Source organism: Leptonychotes weddellii, chromosome 1 (genome assembly GCF_054177405.1).
Source record: "Leptonychotes weddellii isolate Sample4059 chromosome 1, ASM5417740v2, whole genome shotgun sequence".
NCBI lineage: Eukaryota > Metazoa > Chordata > Mammalia > Carnivora > Phocidae > Leptonychotes > Leptonychotes weddellii.
The window spans coordinates 18,673,224-18,692,713 of NC_138369.1; the positions used below are offsets into that span (position 1 = coordinate 18,673,224).

The window sequence follows — 19,490 nt, forward strand, 5'->3', positions numbered from 1 at the left end:
TAGAAATGTTTTATTTTGGAATAAGTTTGCCAAGATAATACAAAGAGTTGCGTAGATGTCCAAAGAATTCCCATAGGGCTCTCACCCGGTATCCCCCATCTTTAACCTGTTACGTTACCATGGTTACATTTGTCAAAACTAAGAAACCAACATCGGTACATTTCTATTAACGAAACTCCAGACTTTATTGGGATGTCACCTGCTTTTCCTGTGAATGCCCGCTTTCTGTTCCGGTCACATTTAGTCCTCGTGTCTCCTGTCTCCTCTGGTCTGTGACAGGCTTCGAGTCTTTCTTTAGTCCTCGTGACCTCTACAATCTGGAAGGCTGGCCAGGCATCCTGCAAAATGTCCCCTCGTCTGGGTCTGTCTGATGTTCACCTCATGATTAGCCTGGGGATGTGGGTTTTTGGAGAGGTACTGCAGAGGTGGGGTGTCCTTTTCATTGCCTCCTAGCAGGGGTGGGTGACATCCACATGACATCAGTGGTGTCTGCCAGCCATCTCCATTGCAAATCTACCGACTGTCCATTTCTCTACTCTAGTTCTTGAAGACAAGTGACTAAATCTGCCCTACTCTGGGGTAGGGGTGTGGGGGGGTGAGTTAAGCTCCACCCCCTGGAAGGGGCAGTATTTACATATATGATCAAAACTCATTTTCAAGGGTTTGAGTCTTCTCCTGGGGATCACAGGTACTATTCTGATGAAGAGTGTATTTAAATCAGACTCTGGCTATCACTTCGTGGGTAATCTGTTTAGTAGTCAAATGTTAGCGTCCAGTTTAAATTCGCTATCTTACCTCACATCTTGAATGTTCTGGCAATTTGTTACAAGTGTGGTAACCCTGTGTTGTGTGTACTTGTTGGCAAGGGAGTGGAGCAGAGATACCGTTTTCTAAAACGTAAAAACTTTCATTCAAATCTGCAGGCTGCCTAAACCACATAATGAAACACACAAAAAAGTGCATCGAGGCAGGTAAGTAAATATAACATTTGCTTTTGTTATTAGAAGAAACTGGAGCCCACCCAGCTCAGTCCATCTTCCACAAAGAAACCGAGGCTTAAAGATGCGCAGTGGGCTGACCCCCAGCCGGCCCTGTGCCCGCTGAATCAAGCAGCCTGTCCAGAGAAAGGCCGACTCTGAGTAGCTTTAGGTAGTAAGGAGCAGGCACAGAAAAACATGCACCGCCTTGGTGAAATGATCCTTTCTGGCCAAACTGCACCTATGGTGGTCCATCCTGATGGAAGGCCCTCCTGACTGGAGGGGAATCTGTAAGTCCCTCCACCTGCTCAGACAGCAATACCACTGACCTCTGGCCACGGGGACCCTGTGAACCTTCTGTTTGGATTAGCAAACATTCAAGGTGCAAGTGTTAGCTCAAGTCATGACCTAGAAGCATATTCTCAACCTGTGTCTTCACGGGGGTTCACCTCTCACATGCGAGGCTATTAGAACCTGCCACTAACTACCCTTTGAATTTTGAAATAAGTCCCTTCAGGATAATCAGTCCCAAGTGTCCAGTTTCCACCGATTTTACAAGGGTGTGTGTAAATTTCTGGGTAGTAGAGTCTTAGGATGCTAATGAGGCTAGTGGTATAAGAGGGGACCAGTCCCTGTCTTTTAGGTACCCTGACCCCACAAGGCATCCCTGTGCACCCTGTCACACTGAGCTGCATGCAGTCTCCTTGGTGGAAGGCAGACTTGGAGCTTTCTGCTTCCTCTCTTGCCCCCCACCAAGAGAGATCTGGACTATGGAGGGCACGGTGAGTGTGAGGAGCTCTGTGGGCCTGTAATCAGTCCTAGACCCCTGCTCCTAAAGACAGTTCTGAGCTAGGGCCTGAAATGCTCTCCCAGGTGGGGGAAACAATGCACACTATCATCTCTCATGTTCCTGGAAATTAACCTGGTGCTGATTTGCAAGTCACAACAATCAACTGACTTTTTCCCACAGGGTAGGCCTGTCCGAGTATCTGCTAAGCGATGAGGCATTTCCTTATTTCTTCACATTCAGTAAAGCCAGGAGAATGGTCTGATGGATGAAGCTCCTAGAACCCAGAATGTTCTAGTAGCTGTAGTCCTGATGCTGAATTCACTTGCTCTATAATCTTAGACATGTCTTGTGGCCCGTGGTTCCTCCTCCCCATCCTGAAAAGGAGAAAATGCTGACCCTACCCTTAACTCAAAATGGATGTTGAGAATAGGAGTAGTAGAACCCGATCTGTGCCTCCCACTACCCCCAGCCCAGGGAAGCTATCTTATGCAAAGCAGTGACATGGGGCCCCTAAACTTTCTTGGGCAGCAGGTACTTTGAGGTTCTGGGAGCAGTGATTAATAAAAAGTACACTATGCAGTAGAGCCCGTATCTCTTGGATGCACGATTGCCTGAGAACTTAGATTTGTTTTTGTCAAGCCCTTTGGGGGACTTAAATGAGCGACAGTTTGCAACTCCATCCATGTGATTCTCTCTTGACTCAGGAAGTCTGTGGGATCCAAACATCACTGCTTGTAAGAAGAACGAAACGGCAGTAGAAGTGAATTTTACAACCAGCCCCCTTGGAAACAAATACATGGCTCTCATCCGAAATAACATTGTGATTGGGTTTTCTAACATGCTGGAGGTACTTCATCCCTTCGTTTCCTAACACCATCCCCCCATCCTCAACCTCCAGCCTTCCTCACCTTGTTGACGAAAAATGTAGACGCTCTAGGATGCCCTGGACAGGCTCTCAATGTTAACAGAGTGCAGACAGGACTGTCCATTGTCCAAATGTGCTAGGCTCTTTCGATGCTTTCAACAGAGAGAAGCAAGTCCCTGGGAACATCCCTGGAAATGTCCCCGAGAACCTAAAACTAACCAAAAGTAGACGTTTCAGAAGTAGGAAATGAATGGTTGTTCAGAGTCTCGTCAACTGAGAGTTTGGGAAGAGCGCTTCCCTCCCTGGCTGTGTTTGTTGTTGGCCTCACTTGTCTGGCTCACGTGTCTTGATTTTTGTCTCACGTAACCTGCACCAGAACAACCCCCCAAGTCGAGCTTCGGTGGTGATCCCCGTGACGGGGGAAAGTGAAGGTGCTGTGGTCCAGGTAAGGCTTAACGAGGTGTTTGGGGAGGGCCAGGCGCACTGGTCCTTCCAGCTGTTTCCATGAGGTCCCTCCCACTATCTCCCTCCCTCAGCATACTCCTGCCTGGCCCTCAGGGACGTCTGCAGGGCATCCCTGCCTCCGGGGCTACAGAGGCAAGGGCCAGAGCCGACCTCAGGGTCACGATTCCCTCTGCTTTTATTTGTGGCTGTTGACTTGCCGTTTTTAGTCACAGAGCCTCAGAGTAATTCTGAGACAGGAGTACCATTTAATTTTCCCAACTGCAAAATGAAGCAACAAAGGATTGGAAATCAGAAGGTTTGGGTGGAGGTCAATGTATGAACTTTGAAGGGCAGCCGCCTCCTTTGACTCCCCTGGGAAGCAGGAAGCTGGGAAGCAGGAAGTTGGACCGGTAGATGCTCTCGGGTCTCTTTCAGCTCCGAGTTTATGATATGGGGACATCGAGGGTCATAGTGGGACACAGCCACGCCCGAGGTCTAAGTAGCTTTTGTTTCTCATCCCCTGGGACATAAAGGCAGTACTCAGAGGGAGCAGATAACTGGCAGCATATTATGACGGCATCCCTTTTCCAGGGAACCAGACTTTCCTAGTCCCCAGGGGTGTGTCTGTCAACAGGAGCTCTACTGCTCTGGGTTTTTTTTAGAGGAAATATTTGTATATGTATTAGGAGGTGACCTAACCCTTTTAGATAAGGAAACCAACACGTTAGCAACACGTACAAAGTTTAGGTTCACAATTCAGGAGTTGGAAGGTATTCGGTCTTGGGTCGCTGGTTTGGATTTTAGGGCTTTGTTATGGAAGTGTGCCCAAGGGAAAAAATGTCCTATTACCATGCCAGGGTGGGGGTGTGGTTCCACCCAAAAGAGAAAGGGTTTTGGTGGACGTAGGCATCGTGCTGAGGTTTTGCTCTGAAGCATGATGGGAACTTCCTGAGCCTCTTGTTTTTCCCTCAGCTGACTCCGTATTTCCACACTTGTGTCAATGACTGCATCCGACGCAAAGGAACAGTTGTGCTTTGCCCACAATCGGGCATGTCCTTCCCCCTGGACAGTCGTAAGTGCCCACCATTTCCGCATGGTCGTCAGAGAGGTTCGGGACCTGAGGGGCCCCACCAGTGCCTCCCCGTTTGCTGTGTGCTGGGGCGTGCCTGCCCCGCGGGAGGGTAAGGGGGTCCCCGCTGTGCACATGGGGCTGGGGTGCAGGGGTAGAGGGCGAAGCCACGCCAGACTGAAAACAAAGGTTCTATGTATGAATTCACGGCAGGATCCTTTATGAAACAGGATACACACAAGAAGGCGGGGGGTAGATAAACAGTGCAAAAATGGATGTGCAGGGTGCCACAGGGATGGGCCGGAAGGTCAGGGGCATTAGAGGACCGAGTACGGAAGGGAAGGGGCATTTCACGGCACTCTGGTTTTCTGACCAGTCTCCGTGGCCCTGGCCTAACTGTGACCGTAGCTTGGTGTGGTCACACAGCCAACATTTGGATAACAAATTAGGACTATGAGCCCCCAAAGACACGCCTCACTGATGCCTGAGAGCAGCATGTTTGGGGAAACTGTCTCTCTGCATTTAGAGATGTCAGTTCTCTTGTTACAGACAAATAAAATGTTCGCAGAACTAGCCTGGGGTGGAGTCAAAAGTTAGAAAGTGTTATTCTTAGAAACTCAGCGGAACAAACTGAGGACCCAGGTGCCTGGCAATCCTGACTTCCGTGTGGGCACAGTGCCTATGGGTTCCTGAGCTTACCTGACCGACATGCCTGTGGGGGGCACCACTACCCCCCATGTTTGTCAGTCTAACAAAACAGCCTTTAAAAATGGCATCTGTGTGTACTATATATTAAGTAATCATGCCCACAATAACGTCAATTCATCAAAGAACAAAAAAAACCCTGAACATCAACTCCGGTTACCACAGTGAAAATGCCTGCACGTATGTGGAGTAAGAAGCCAAAGTGATTTTGGGGGAACTTTCTTAACCTCCTGGGTCCCACATCCCTTTTGAGCATCTAACGAATGGCCTGCACACGCTGTGGAAAATCGCACCAATCTGCAGATCCCCTAGAGGTATACTGCCCCTAGGTTTTATAGGAACCTAAACTTCTACAAAGTATAGAGTGAAACTCTTGGCTTCCAAATAGGAGGTACATTTGGTTTTGTGTTGCTGAAGGTAAATAGACTTTGTTTTCTCCAGGCAGAAGCATGCTGGGCGGCTGGCTTCCTCTTCTCCTCTCAGCTCTGCTGGTGGCCACATGGGTGCTGGCCGTTGGGATCTATCTAATGTGGAGGCACAGTAAGTGTGAGAATTCAGTTCTCGAAAGACACCCGAATGAGGAGAAAAACATTTTTGAGTTGTTTTTTTTTTTTAAAGACGAGTCCTCTAGAGGCAGTCACATTTTGGTGTTAGGACAAAAGTCAGGTAGCACTGATGTAATCAGTGCCGTAGAGCTCTCCACAAATGCCGGTAACAATGACTGGGCCACATCTGCCAAGGCAAAGCAGGGATGGGGACCTCCCAATCTGGTCACTACCACCACTATCATTTTTACCGAGGCGTCTACAAGGACTGCTGTGGGCAAAAGGCAGCTAATAATGAATTGCGTTTTGCCTCTAATAGGTACTCCAAGCTAGTTCCTACTTTTTAAAAATAAATCTTCCATGGCGTAAGAACAACACTCACTTGAATTCATATACTCTAGGGACCTCGCCAACTCTAAAACATCAAGGATTTGAATACAGTAATCAGAGTATTTGGACAGATACACTGACAACCTCTGCTTCTCCTCTTCTCCACACGGAGACAAAATATAAATGCGCCCTTTGAGTCACTTGTGATGTTGTGGACAGTACAAGGTTAATCTCATAACCTAAGTTAGAAAGCCATGTGGAACTCTGACCTTGGGAATACTCCAGTTTGGGGGATATGGTATGGCCTGTTATTAGTTACAGTGCTTTCGTATGTAGTTTCTGTTGTAGAGCAGTTCTAGCTGAAATGGGGTACCAGTTAACCTTACGCAACCACTAAGAAACTTTACCACCTGCAGATAGAATATGGTCCAATTACTGAGTTGACCCAACTCAAAACGTGATGTGAAGGACAGGTCAGGTGGCCCTGTTTGTACAGGACACTGAGAATAGTACAATTACAACCACTCACCTAAAAAAAGTACCTCAAACCTCAACCGCCTCTATGAATTTACTTGAAAAGATATGGCTGAAGAGGATCTATTTAGTGGTAAGAACTTGGAAAATACATCTTTTTTTTTTTTTTTTAAAGATTTTATGTATTTATTTGACAGAGAGAGAGAGAGCGAGAGTAGGAACACAAGCAGGGGGAGTGGGAGAGGGAGAAGCAGGCTTCCCGCGGAACAGGGAGCCTAATGTGGGACTCGATCCCAGGACCCTGGGATCATGACCTGAGCCGAAGGCAGACTCTTAACGACTGAGCCACCCAGGCGCCCCGGAAAATACATCTCTTAAAGCATCTTTAAGGATTAAACATCAGTGTGTTTCAGGTGATACTTTTAAAATGAACATCGGGGACAGTTTCCTTTCTGGCAGTAACAACGTCGCTGGTGCTCAGCCAACGTTCCCTAGCAAGGGATCATTTATTAATGGTGGTTCAAACCAGAGTGAAAGCCTGCTGTTCGCTGTTCACAGACAACAAATGCTTTCTCTCCCCACAGACAGGACCAGGAAGGCTTCCTTCCCTACTACCACGCTCCTGCCCCCCATTAAGGTTCTTGTGGTCTACCCATCTGAAATTTGTTTCCATCACACAGTTTGTTACTTCACTGAATTTCTTCAAAACCACTGCAGAAGTGAGGTTGTCCTTGAAAAGTGGCAGAAAAAGAAAATAGCTGAGATGGGTCCGGTGCAATGGCTTACCACTCAGAAGAAAGCTGTGGATAAAGTCATCTTCCTTCTTTCCAATGACGTCAACCCCAGGTGTGAGGGCACGTGTGGCAGGAGTGAGGGCAGCCCCCATGAGAATTCCCAAGACCTGTTCCCCCTGGCCTTTAACCTTTTCTGTAGCGATCTGAGAAGCCAGACTCCCCTTCACAAATACATGGTGGTCTATTTTAGAGAGGCTGATACCAAAGACGAATACAGCGTGCTCAGTGTCTGCCCCAAGTACCACCTCATGAAGGATGCTCCTGCTTTCTGTACAGAACTTCTCCGTGTCAAGCAGCAGGTATCAGCAGCAAAGAGGCTGACGGCCTGTTCCCTGTAGCCCACCCATGAGAAGTGAGGGGCCTTGAAGCCTTCGTACTCCTCCAATTACAGGGGGAAAGTATCTCAGATGATTCTGAAGTTTCCTGTATGGGATATGTGCAGGGGGATTTTATATACACCTGCTTTATTTAGCAATAGGAATAGGGAGGATTCCTAACTGAATACATACGCCTTAGTTTAAGCAAAACTTTTATGCCAAAAAAACTGTTACAAATACTAACTACTGTAGCATCAACTGATGGACAGAAACTAAATTTACAATTATAAAGCTAAATCAACTTCATACCTAGAAGTCCAGGAGAATTATAATGCAGAACTATAACCAGTCTGATAACACAATGGTAAAGCATCCTCCAGCCGAATACCCAGTCCTGAATAGCCCATGCACTGCACAGTAAATAGAACTGTTTATTTCTCTGACACTCTAAACTTAGTGAATACCAAATTTAAGAAAGCCTTTGCTCATTCACGAACTTCATGGGTGAACAACCCTCTATTACATACAAAAGCCATTTTTAAGAAAACAGAAGAGTAAGAAGCCGAACTCCTCTTTGCTGACCAGAGACGCAGTACCCGTGTAGCCACTTACATTAGCCGGCACTTGCAGAGGACCGTCCGGCTCTGAGCTAGATTCAGGTCCTCTCCGAGTCTTGTACAGGTGACTTTTAATATGGACACCGACATCCATTACCTGCAGACCTGATGTCTACTTCAGCCCAGTTACCTATTAGAGGTTACTGTCAAGAGTTCAGAGTTTCTTGGTTATGTGACTTCTCATGTTCCAAAACACAAGTAATTCCTGCTCTGTTCAAAGTCAGCACTCTTGAAGTAATCTTTTTATAAATGAGTTATTATAATGGTTTACTTAAAAAAAAAAAAAGTACCAGAGAGCTAGGTATGTATGGTATTTTAAATCTTCTGACTTTTTCCTCTAAAAGTATCTTTTTCTTAATGCAGAGGTTACCAACAGGCCATTTATATTAGTGTGCAGTTTTTCTAGGAATGCTTGTCTCTCTCACACAGTACGATACTGAATCTGCCCTAGAGTGTGGATCAGTTTCCACTGGATGCCTGTTAAAATGTATTTGTGAAGGGCTAAAATTATCCTTAAAGGGCCAGGTCTTATGGATAAAATAAAAATCAAAATAAGGAAGCACAGAGTGAAAACTCACCGTGTCCAACTTCACAAGTAGACACTTAGTAATGGCTGAGGCAACATGTTTAATGTGGTTAAGCTCACTTACTTGTCATGACCAGTTTTTACCACACTTAAAAGTGCTGGTAACAGAAGGACACAGCTTATGTCAAAAATTGGACCAGAAACCAACTTCCTCTGAATCAACATCTACCAGTTATAAGAGCAATAGGCGATTATGTAAAAAAAAAAAAAAGATACACAAAAATACATTTTGCTTTTGAACTAGGTAACCATTAATAAATTGTGTTGAAACAGCTCAGAAACATAAAATCAACATTGTATAAATTTATTTTGTTAAAAAGTTAAAAAAATAAAGAGCATACAATCTTCAAATTGAAAGCACCTATCTTCAACAGTACCAACAAGGTAAAATCATTGTTATACCGATGGACTCTTCTTTGTTCCTCACCTACTGATCACATATATGTAGGATACTCCTTGTTATGCAAATGCTCCAGGACCAGCATTTCTCCATGCCCTGAGACTTCTAACCATCCTATTCTATATTCCATTCTTACCTCCATCTCTTATCCAGCCCTACTTTTGTCAGCCCCCCTCCCCCTCCGCCAGTCCCATTCCACTCCCATATCTCCAGTTCTGGATGAGCAGATGGTGGACGCAGATGCCCAGCAGGAGTGGCAGGAATCAGGCATTCCCCGTGCTCCCAGGTCTCTGAGCCCCCAGGCTGTGCTGACAAGCTTCTGTCTCCAGCTAATGCCTAGCCTTCCTCTGGCCAGGGGCTCAGAAGGCTTCACCAAGGCCTGGGCCACTGGTGCTAATAGCTGTCTGTACTTAGATTTCACTTCAGACTGTTCACAGATTAAGATCAAATGATCTTACTGAGCACAAAGAGTTCCAAAACCTCTCTCTTGGTTCTTCAGATAAAGGAAATTTGGGGACTTGATGATTAAGTTGGTAGTAATAAGGTGACCAGCAGTCACCTTATTCATCTGCACAAGTTAACAACTATAAATTACACCTGAATTGTTTCGACTTGGCTTTAGGAAGGAAATGGGTTTTCCTTTTCAGTTGTTGTTCTGTTTTGGTCAGATAAGGATTGTTTTCTTTCCCTATAGCCCACCCTGAAGCATGTGGAGTAACCAAAGCCAGCCAGCCCATCCTTAAATTTTTGCCTTTGGAAATCCAGAGCTCAACTGGTCACAGTCTTTTTTGTAATCCAATAGAAAAAGAAAAAAAGAACCTTTTCTCTCCCTATTTGGAATTCTAAGAGCACCCCTGAGTCGAAACAATGTGTGCCTGCTGAAACACGTGAGGGAAGTGGCCTGGCCAGTTCTCAGGATTCAGGTACCCGAGCCATACACCCACCCCTTGTGGCTGTGTGATTATCTGATGACACTAAGGTCAACTTAAGCCAAGGTGTGTACATGGGAGCCACTCAACAGCAACATTTCACATCATCAGGGAGCTCCTGCGACCCTGAGAAAGGGGCAGGAGCATTTACCACTGAAAAGTAAGTTCATATTTATTCGTAAATGTCCTGGCTACAAAAGCAGCTTATAATTTCACACCAGTGTCCTATTGTCAACGTAAAAGTTAAAATTCATTTATTTTCCATGAAATTTAAGCATCTAAGTCAATAAATTAAAATATATATATTCTTCAAGAGTCTTTTATATACCAGGAGGCCTATTTTTGGTCTGTAATAGTGACTTTCTGCCCATTTTCACCAGACAAAAGCAGCTCGCTCTCGTAACATGCGGACACCAAAGCGCTGCCATTCTCTCTGATAAATCCACAGTTCCTGTGTGGTGTCCAAACAAGCCAACACGGCCCCTCCTTTCCATGCAATCAGCCGGGGATCCATATCCTAGGGAAGTGATAAAGGTATTTCAGCAAAAGCGGACAAGACATATACTTAATCATTTCCTTGAATTTGGGGGTAAAAAAACCCTGCTGAATCAATACCTAAAAAGCCAAATTTTTCAACATGCATTAAAGACTCATCCATACAGGACCCATGAACTACAGACATCTTTGTGTTCCAACCGGTAAGAAAACTTTAGTGTTTATTACTGAAGATGCTACTATTCACTATTATTCCACAAATAGGCCCCATATGCAGGAACATACATATAAGGAAATCATAGAGTGGAATAAATATATCCCATAACCCCTTCCTCAGGATTAAAATTAAATAAGAACATCCCCAGGAATTGTTCGTGGGATATAATGAAATACAGACACAATCTTTTTCTAAATTTCAGGGTTTATGTTTCTTTCCAAGATAGTTCAAGCCAAAAGATGCCCTGCTCCAGGGCCAGCAAAAGATCCTTAATATGACAATGAAAACTGGAGTTGTTGTGGCCAATGGGAGACCAGCCAGTCTCTCCCTGCCCCACCCAGTCCTTTTCCAAAGGCATGGCTTTTGGGAAGTCGGTCATGCTACTCTGGAGAGCACAGCAGGGACTAACACCCAGGACTCCAGGCCCCTAGCCCAAAGCTCCTTGCACCAAATCTGTGACCTACTGAAATTTTTCCACTTGCCCAAACCCTTAATTAAGAGCTGCCCAGACGCGGGGTGCCTGGGTGGCTCAGTCGTTAAGCGTCTGCCTTTGGCTCAGGTCATGATCCCAGGGTCCTGGGATCAAGCCCCGCATCGAGCTCCCTGCTCAGGGGGAAGCCCGCTTCTCCCCCTCCCACTCCCCCTGCTTGTGTTCCCTCTCTCGCTGTGTCTCTGTCAAATAAATAAATAAAATCTTTAAAAAAAAAAAAAAAAAAGAGCTGCCCAGACGCAAGCTCATGGCTCCCAGGATTTTATCTGTCCACATACAACATTACAATTAGAAATAATCAGTCCTGGTTTCATTTGCATATAATCCAAATGCACCATGAACAACAGACCTTGGGCCTTGTGATTACATCCACATTCTCAATAATTCGCCTGAATGAAGGTGGCATTTTGTTGAGAATTCTGTGCTGCAGAAATTCTTGAGCTTTATGAAACATCAAACCACCTCCCACCACGAGGATGGAACTGTACATCTTCTTTTTGGTATCATCAGATGCTGAAAAGACAATGATAATCCTTCAACTCTTTTTCTCCATACCCACCACCACCCTGGGCCAAGCCACTGCCATCTCGTTTGAACAACTGTAAGAGCCTCCTCAAAGATTTCTCTCCAACCCATACTCAACAATGCAGACAGAAGAATCTTGCAAAACACCAATGTGAGCATGTTGCTATCGCACCCTCCACTCTGCTACTTGCAGGATTAGGACCAAAATCTCCACAGGGACCTACAAAGTCCAGTGTGGCGTGACCACACTGCTTCTCTAGCTTCATCCTGGCCCCTGTCCCCCCAGCCACACTGGCCTCCATAAAGGCCTCTTCCGCTGCCCAGAATGCTACCCTGTGACAGGCTAACCCCCACTCACCTCCTAGATCTCTCTTAAGTGGCTCTTCCCCAAGAAAGTCTTCCCTGCCAAACCTCCCACCCTCCACACTTCTTCCTCCTAATAAAAGTCCCTGATTAAATCCATCAGAAGCTATGCAAGTCAGTATCCTTTAGTTCGACTTTGCAGCACCTGCCATAGCTGTAATTTCCCATTTGTGTGACAATTTAACTTCTTTGGTCTCCTCTAGTACACTATATGCCCAACGAGGCCAAGAACCAATTCCTAATACTGGACAATGCAAGTACAAAGCAGGGGCTCCACAGTTTTTCAATGCATATGCTGTGCGGCACAACCACACTCTAGCTTGAACCCATTCACCTAACCAGCTTCCGAAACATGCTTACAACAGCAGTCGATGCTGTGAAGAATGGCTTTATCCAGGCCCAGGGCTTTCCCTTCAAACAGAGAGATGGCAGTCTTCCGGGACATCAGTGCTGTGAGAGCCTCCTCAGATTCATTGCCAGCCATCAGACAGTCTCCCTGGGAGGATCCCAAATCCACTTCCTGGGCATGGAGTCTTTCTGGAAGATCAGAAGACTGGCCACGAAGATCCCCTTCAAATCCAATGGGTTTGGAGGCAGACTTTCGGTCAGCAGTAGCTTTGGCAGACTTTAAATCAATCAAAAGGACAATCAAGTGGATGGCAGGACTAGAACAGAACAGTGTTGATGTTCTCCAGCTAGAACCCACCCGTCCCTACTGCACTATTTTACACTACTATAAAGCAAAGGTCCATCACTGTGGTGCAGCGGGAATGCATGCTAGTATACAGCCAACCACCTGGACCCACTCCCAAATCACCTGGGAGTGAGACGCAGTGTACAAAAGATGAGGATGTGCTGACAATTCCAAAGCAGTCACTGGCAGGCAGGGCAAGTCTCACGACCTTACTATCACTGGTTGGATTTTAAAACTGAAATGTCAGCGTACATGGACATTTCCCCCTTGAGCGGAGTTTTTAAGTGGAGTATTTTGGTAGGATTCTTGCGCCTGTGGCTATCTATGGAATCCTCATTTTCAGACCTTATCTAACCACCTCATGCTCAGTAACAAGTACTAGAGAAGGTTTAGAGCCCTCCTCCCTCCATCATGAGCTGCTGTTTCATTGGCAAATAAGAGCTTTAATTTGTGCCCCCGCATCAGACATCCTATTACTGGGATCATTAGCTCTGGACAAAAGAATTCAGCTTTTTGCCTAGACCACATACTGTTTACATTATAATTTTTAAAATAGGTGAGGTTTTACTGAAAATATTCCCTACTGAATAAATGTTCAAAAGGAAATAATGTATACACCAAAAAGAAGTATCTTCATTAAACTAACTTTTAAGTGTGTGGACTGGTATTCTGAAAATTGGATTAACGTCTACTGAATGAAGAAATCTGTCATCTGGATTTTTAATTTAGACTTCATCTACAGTTCTAAAAACAGTATTAGCTTTGGTATGCACTGCAGACTGCAGTGACTGCAACAATCCGTTAATGATGGGCAAACTTCTCCTGCAGGGGCAAGGGTGTCTCTTCTCACACCAGAATCCCTGCAGACCTGTTCCTGCTTGCTCTGCGTGGCCAGCAGGTAATGCTCATCATGAGGATCCTCAGGGTCTCCCTGAGATCTGTGCTGCAAAGTTGTCATTTTCTGGCCAACAATTCCAAAAGTTGCTGGGTAAAACAAAGCCATTGGGGCCTGTGCAAGGAAGGAAAAAAAAAAAAGATCAACCAAGGACACTGCCTTCTGAAAAAACTGATCCATTAAATTCTGTTCTTCCCAAAACAAAACTGACAGATCAGATCCTAGAAAGTAGACTAAATAAGCATTCACTTTTGGGAGTAGCATTATTTCTTCATTGCACAAGAGGCCAAAGAACTTATAGAAATCATCCGAGTGAGTGATATGACACCAAGGAGAAATGACAAAGCAAATGTAATGCAAGTGCCAGGGCACCTGGGTGGCTCAGTTGGTTAAGCGTCTGCCTTCAGCTTAGGTCATGATTTGGGGATCCCGGGATCGAGCCCCATGTCAGGCTCCCTGAATAGGAAGTCTGCTTCTCCACCTCCCTGCTCCTTCTCACTCTCTCTCACTCTAAAATAAATAAAATTTTAAAAAATGTAATGCAAGTGCCCAATAAGCTACTTTATAATTTCTTAGAAAAGTACTCCTCTCTCTAAACAATAACTAATCATACAGTGGCTAATTAAAAAGATGGTCCTCCGATCTATTTTAATCTGTATTCTATTGGTGGCTTAAAAGCTGGTTTAGAGACAGTCTAAACCAGTTGATATTCTGACCTCATGAAGTTTCAGAGAAGTACACATTCTCTCAGTCTGACTGAACCTGGCTGGCTTTCATTCTGCCCATGAAAATATACAGCTATGTATTACCTGGAGTTTTTCATCTCCTAACCGAAACTGGTAAAGCAGGGCAGGGGAATCTGGATGTCGAATCTGAAACTCATGATCCTGAAGTCCAGAGATGTCCTGATTCCAGGAAAAGATGCTGTCAGTGAACCAGTAAAAGTGCATGTAAACTCCTCAAATGGCAATTAAGCCTCTCCACCATCTGAATCTCACCTATAACAAGGCTGCCCTGTGACTTTCTACCATTTCTTTTTTTTTCCATTTCAACTGGAACTTAGTAAAACAAGAGTCCAAATGTACTGGCTTCCCTTTTAACACTTCTGAAATTTCTACCATTTACATTTTTTCATTATCGATAAACACTAACACAAACACAGACCCAAATCAATAAGCCAATTCCCTCAATAACTGGGAAATGATACCCAGTCTTAGGTTTCTCAAAATTTCGTTATTCAGAATTAGATTGCTTGAAAAATGTCAGGGAAAAGAAAAGGTCTGAAACAGAAAGCATAAAAAAATAGGAATCCACATATGGCAATGATAACATGTTGATTGTTCACAACACTAAGAAAGTGCTTCAACTGATGCCATTTTATTAAATGTCTGTACCTTTACATTCATTACACCTAAAGGTTTATCTTCATCTTGATCAAAGACCCTAAAGAGAGACAAATTTGCTAAACACTCTTTCTTAAAAAACCAGCTAACCAGAGCCTGAGAAACAGCTAACAGCTCTGACCTTACCAAAACACTCTCACTCCTTAAGAACTTTAATTTCAAGGTTCTCTCAACTTGGGTTGAAAGGGTAGCATAATACCATTATATTTTTAATTGCCTTTTAAATATCTTAATTTTTTCTGGAAACAAAAATAATCAGCAGTTTTGATTTTACTCCCACCTGATCTAAATGACAGAAAGTTTCTTTAAGGTGCTGCAGAAGAAGACAATCCATTTTATTTGTTAGCTGGCATTCTCGGTAAGGGAACCCGGCTCGCTGCATCAGCCAGTAGAAACACCTTGACACGTCAGACCCCCCATAGGCCAGACAGAGCCTAGAGTTAGAAGCAAAGACAGGTGGGTTATCTGTTGGTCAAGAAGGTGCAAAGGGCATTTCAAAAACTCAATCAGGCACAGTGAAACATAACAAGTCTCAAAAGACGTTTATGGTAGGAATAAAAAATGAAAGGGCAGGACGGATGGACGGGAGGGGGAAATGGAACCCTAGCAAACCACCAGTGGTGGGCACCTAACAGCAGTCATGCTATTTGCAAAAAAGTTCCCAAGAAACAGAATACCAACGACTAAATGCAACTCATTTCTAAGTCACTGTGTTTACCATATGATAGTTGTTTGCCTGTCTATACTCCTCAGTCTATCAAGTTGACAGGCAGTGACACAAGACAAACTCTCAGGAGAAAACCTGAAAGAGTATACTACCCATTAACTGAACGGTTCTATGACTTGGAAAGAGCACCGCTATGTTATTTTAGAGGTGGGAGACTTAGGCCCAGTGTTTTCTCCATATTCTGAGAACCAATGGCATTAAGTAATACATAAACAATGGATAAGCCAAATTAACGTATACTGGGTTTTAGAATGCATCATAATTTGGGGTGGAAGGCAACAAATCAACCTTTCTTATGGACTGCTTAGGCCCTCTTTTAAATGTTTCTATACCCTGCATCTCCAACTAAGGGATAGGAAGAACTACAGCATCCTGAAGAAGCCATCCGGGGAGCACAAAAATGCTGCAGAGAACCTGTATGTGCACTGCCTCAGTGTGCTCACCCGTGCTGGGCTTGTCTCAGGAAGGACAAGCAGCAAACCCGCTCCTGAGAGTTATTTTATTACCTCTTGTATCAGTGATGACATCACAAAGGGACTTGACCAGAAAGCTACTCTTCACTCACTGAACCATGACGACAAAAGCAAATACTCACAATGCTAGACAGAGAATTCAGACCTGAAAACCTCTTTCTCCAACATGACTTGCCTAAATAAAGCTTTGCCGTGAGCATGACTTGTATCTCTACATCAGACCACAACCAAACACAGAGCTAATATATACGCTGCCTCTGTGGGAAAGCACACAACGCAAGCTAGGATTTTCAGGAGCTGCTGATGTGAACTCATAGCAGAGAGTTCTAACAGGAAGGATAAAATCAGGGGTTTATAGCCTTGCTAGAATTTGCACTTCCACAATCTGGGTTTCCTATGCAAACTTTGAATATATAATTCCTTATAAAAATTTTCTTTTTAAATTCTGATGTTTTATAGCTGAACAGGCTGTGAGGGGAGAAGGAGCAGAGAACACAACCTTCCAAGGTCCTTACCGAGTATTCCGATGAGAGACCCCATCCTCCACACAGCACACGCTTGTCTTCTGGTCTCCAACATCCACAATACACGTGCTGCTTAAACCACTTCCGAAGGTGGCACACACAGACTCTTGATGGACCACAATCCCTGAAACACAAAGGTAGAGAAGCAATCAGCTAGGGAGCAGTAAAGATCCTAAGACAAATCATCAATTAAAGTCTGGGAACCCCTGGGCAATCAAGCACGGCTGATCCTCTCAGAATAAGCATTTCAATAAAGCAGTGAATTAGATAAACTTTGTCGGCAAAAAAGAAAAACAATCTCATTTCAAGTAGATTTCTCTGGAATATCCAGACATACCTGAAAAACCCATCTTCATTAGGATCATATTCACTAATTCTTTCACATGCTGTTTATTATAGATATCAGGAATTAGCAAGATACATCTATAATACTAAAAAAGAAGAACAAAGGAAAAAAAAAGAGAAGACGGTTAATACTAAAGTCAGGTCAAAATAAATGTCATTACATTTGTCTTCAGGGAGAATTCGCTCTAAAGGATGGCAGCAATGGTTAGAGGCCCAGAACAAAAGGTCAAACCTCTCTTTTAGGTTTAACGAAAAACAGAAAATGTTGAAGTTGTGTGGGTTTTTTTCCTTTAAATTATTAAAAACTTGTGAAATGGTATTACAACCCCAGATTTCAAGATATACTACAAAGCTATAATAATCAAAACAGTATGGTACTTGCACAAAAACACACAGATCAATGGAACAGAATAGAACCCCAAAATAAACCCATACTTATATGTTAAATTGATCTTCGACAAAGGAGGCAAGAATATGCAATGGGAAAGACAGTGTCTTCAATAAGTGGTGCTGGGAAAACTGGACAGCTACATGCAAAAGAATGACATGTGACCACTTTCTTACACCATGACAAAAATAAACTCAAAATGGATTAAACACATAAATGTGAGACCTGAAACCATAAAACTCCTAGAAGAAAACCCAGGCAGCAAGTTCTTTGACATTAGCCCTAATTTTTCTAGATATGTCTCCTGAGGCAAGGGAAACAAAAGCAAAAATAAACTACTGGGGCTACGCCAAAATAAAAAGTTTGCACAGAGAAGTAAACCATCAACAAAATGAAAAGGCAACCTACTTAGCTGGAGAAGACATCTGCAAATGATATATCTGATAAGAGGTTAATAGTCAAAATATAGAAAGAACTTATACAACTCAACACCGGAAAAACAAATAAGCCAATTAAAATAATGGGCAGAGGACCTGAACAGACATTTTTCCAAAGAACACAGACAGAAGGCCAACAGACAGATGGCCAACAGACACATGAAGAGATGCTCAACATCACTCATCATCAGGGAAATGCAAACCAAAACCACAATGAGGTATCACCTCAACCTGTCAGAATGACTACTTATCAAATAGACAAGAAATAATAAGTGTTTCGTGAGGATGTGCAGAAAAAGTGGGAATGTAAACTGGTATAGCTACTATGGAAAACAGAATGGAGATTCCTAAAAAATTAAAAACAGAAATACCACACAACCCAGTAATTCCACTACTGGGTATTACCCAAAGAAAATTAAAACAGTAATTTGAAAAAAATACATGCACATCTATGTTCATTGCAGCATTACTTACAATAGCCAAGATATGGAAGCAATCTAAGTGTCTGTCAAAGATAAATGGATAAAGAAGATGCGGTACATATATACAATGGAGTATTACTCAACCATAAAAAAGAATGAGATCTTGCCATTTGCAACAACATGGGTGGACCTATAGGACCTTATGCTAAGTGAAATAAGTCAGAGAAAAATAATTACCATATGATTTCACTTACATGCAGAACCTAAAAAAACCACCAAAAAAAGCAGAAACAGACCCATAAATATAGAGAACTAACTCATGGTTGCCAGAGTGGAGGAGGGAGGGGGATGGGCAAAATGGGTGAAGGGGAGTAGGAGATAAAGGCTTCCAGTTATGGAATGAATAAGCCATGGGGATGAAAGATACAACAACACAGGGAATATAGTCGATGGTACTGTAACAACACTGTATGGTAACAGATGGCAGCTACACTTGTGGTGAGCACATTATGTATAGGGTTGTCTAATCACTGTGTTGTACACCTAAAACTAATGTAACCTTGTGCCAACTATACTTCAATTGAAAAACAAAACAAAACAAAACCTTGTGAAATCAAAAATAAGACAACAAATGTGAACTGAAAAAGGTCCAGAGAGAAGGTATAAACATGAGCAAGCTTGCTGGTTGCAGAGCAGTAGGGACACCACAGAAACAAACAGAGTAAGAAAAAGAGAAATCACCAGAGGTGAAGTCAGTGAAGAAGGAAAGCTATCCTCAACACCTTAAGACTGAGAATGCTTCAAGGACACTAGATTACAAACAACCCAGTAATACGTACTTTTACTGATCAAGAATCTTAAAGCCAATCCAAGTAACTGTGAATTTTAGCTCACCTTTAAATCTTTCAGGGGGATTTCCAAGTATTTTTGGATTGCGTGAGACCATATTACTTCAATATCCGCCAAAACAGCCGTAAGGGAGCCCCCAGGTCCCGGGTGAATATTTAACTGACCTCTTCTGATAGGCCAGTGAATATTATAACAGTCCAATGGGTTAACGTACAAGGCCTAGAAAAGATGGGGAGATGAATACATTGTTAAAACTTCTCTTGGGCTTTTTTTGGATTCACATTAAAATATCTAAGGCCAGAGTTATGATTAACATTTGCTGACTATTCCAAATGCTGAGAGTGGAGTATCTAACATCACAGGAGCCTGTGTGAGTATCCAGGTCTGCAAGGAAGATTATG

At 43.6% G+C, this 19,490-nt stretch overlaps 2 protein-coding genes across 6 annotated transcripts in view; one reads left to right on the forward strand and one right to left on the reverse strand.

Annotated features, from left to right (window-relative positions):
* IL17RB (interleukin 17 receptor B) overlaps nt 1-14,061 on the forward strand; it is a 21,221-nt gene extending 7,160 nt beyond the window's left edge. For 2 of the 5 annotated variants that reach the window (XM_081819169.1, XM_081819170.1), the window contains exons 6-11: nt 924-971; nt 2,472-2,614; nt 3,009-3,077; nt 4,049-4,148; nt 5,292-5,390; nt 6,784-14,061. In XM_081819169.1, coding sequence (XP_081675295.1) covers nt 924-971; nt 2,472-2,614; nt 3,009-3,077; nt 4,049-4,148; nt 5,292-5,390; nt 6,784-7,331 — 1,007 coding nt within the window. In that variant the 3' untranslated portion in view covers nt 7,332-14,061. The remainder of the gene's footprint in view (nt 1-923; nt 972-2,471; nt 2,615-3,008; nt 3,078-4,048; nt 4,149-5,291; nt 5,391-6,783) is intronic. The other 3 variants (XM_081819177.1, XM_081819181.1, XM_081819174.1) reach the window with 3 other exon arrangements.
* On the reverse strand, nt 8,797-19,348 carry ACTR8 (actin related protein 8). The gene is made up of 9 exons (XM_081819186.1): nt 19,135-19,348; nt 16,986-17,079; nt 16,640-16,772; nt 15,205-15,358; nt 14,331-14,426; nt 13,495-13,635; nt 12,293-12,557; nt 11,394-11,557; nt 8,797-10,359 (listed from the first exon to the last, which is right to left on the reverse strand). Exons 2-9 carry the CDS (start codon nt 17,011-17,013, stop codon nt 10,216-10,218), a joined length of 1,125 nt encoding a protein of 374 aa, XP_081675312.1. The 5' UTR covers nt 17,014-17,079; nt 19,135-19,348; the 3' UTR covers nt 8,797-10,215.
* Between the last annotated feature and the right edge of the window lie 142 nt (nt 19,349-19,490).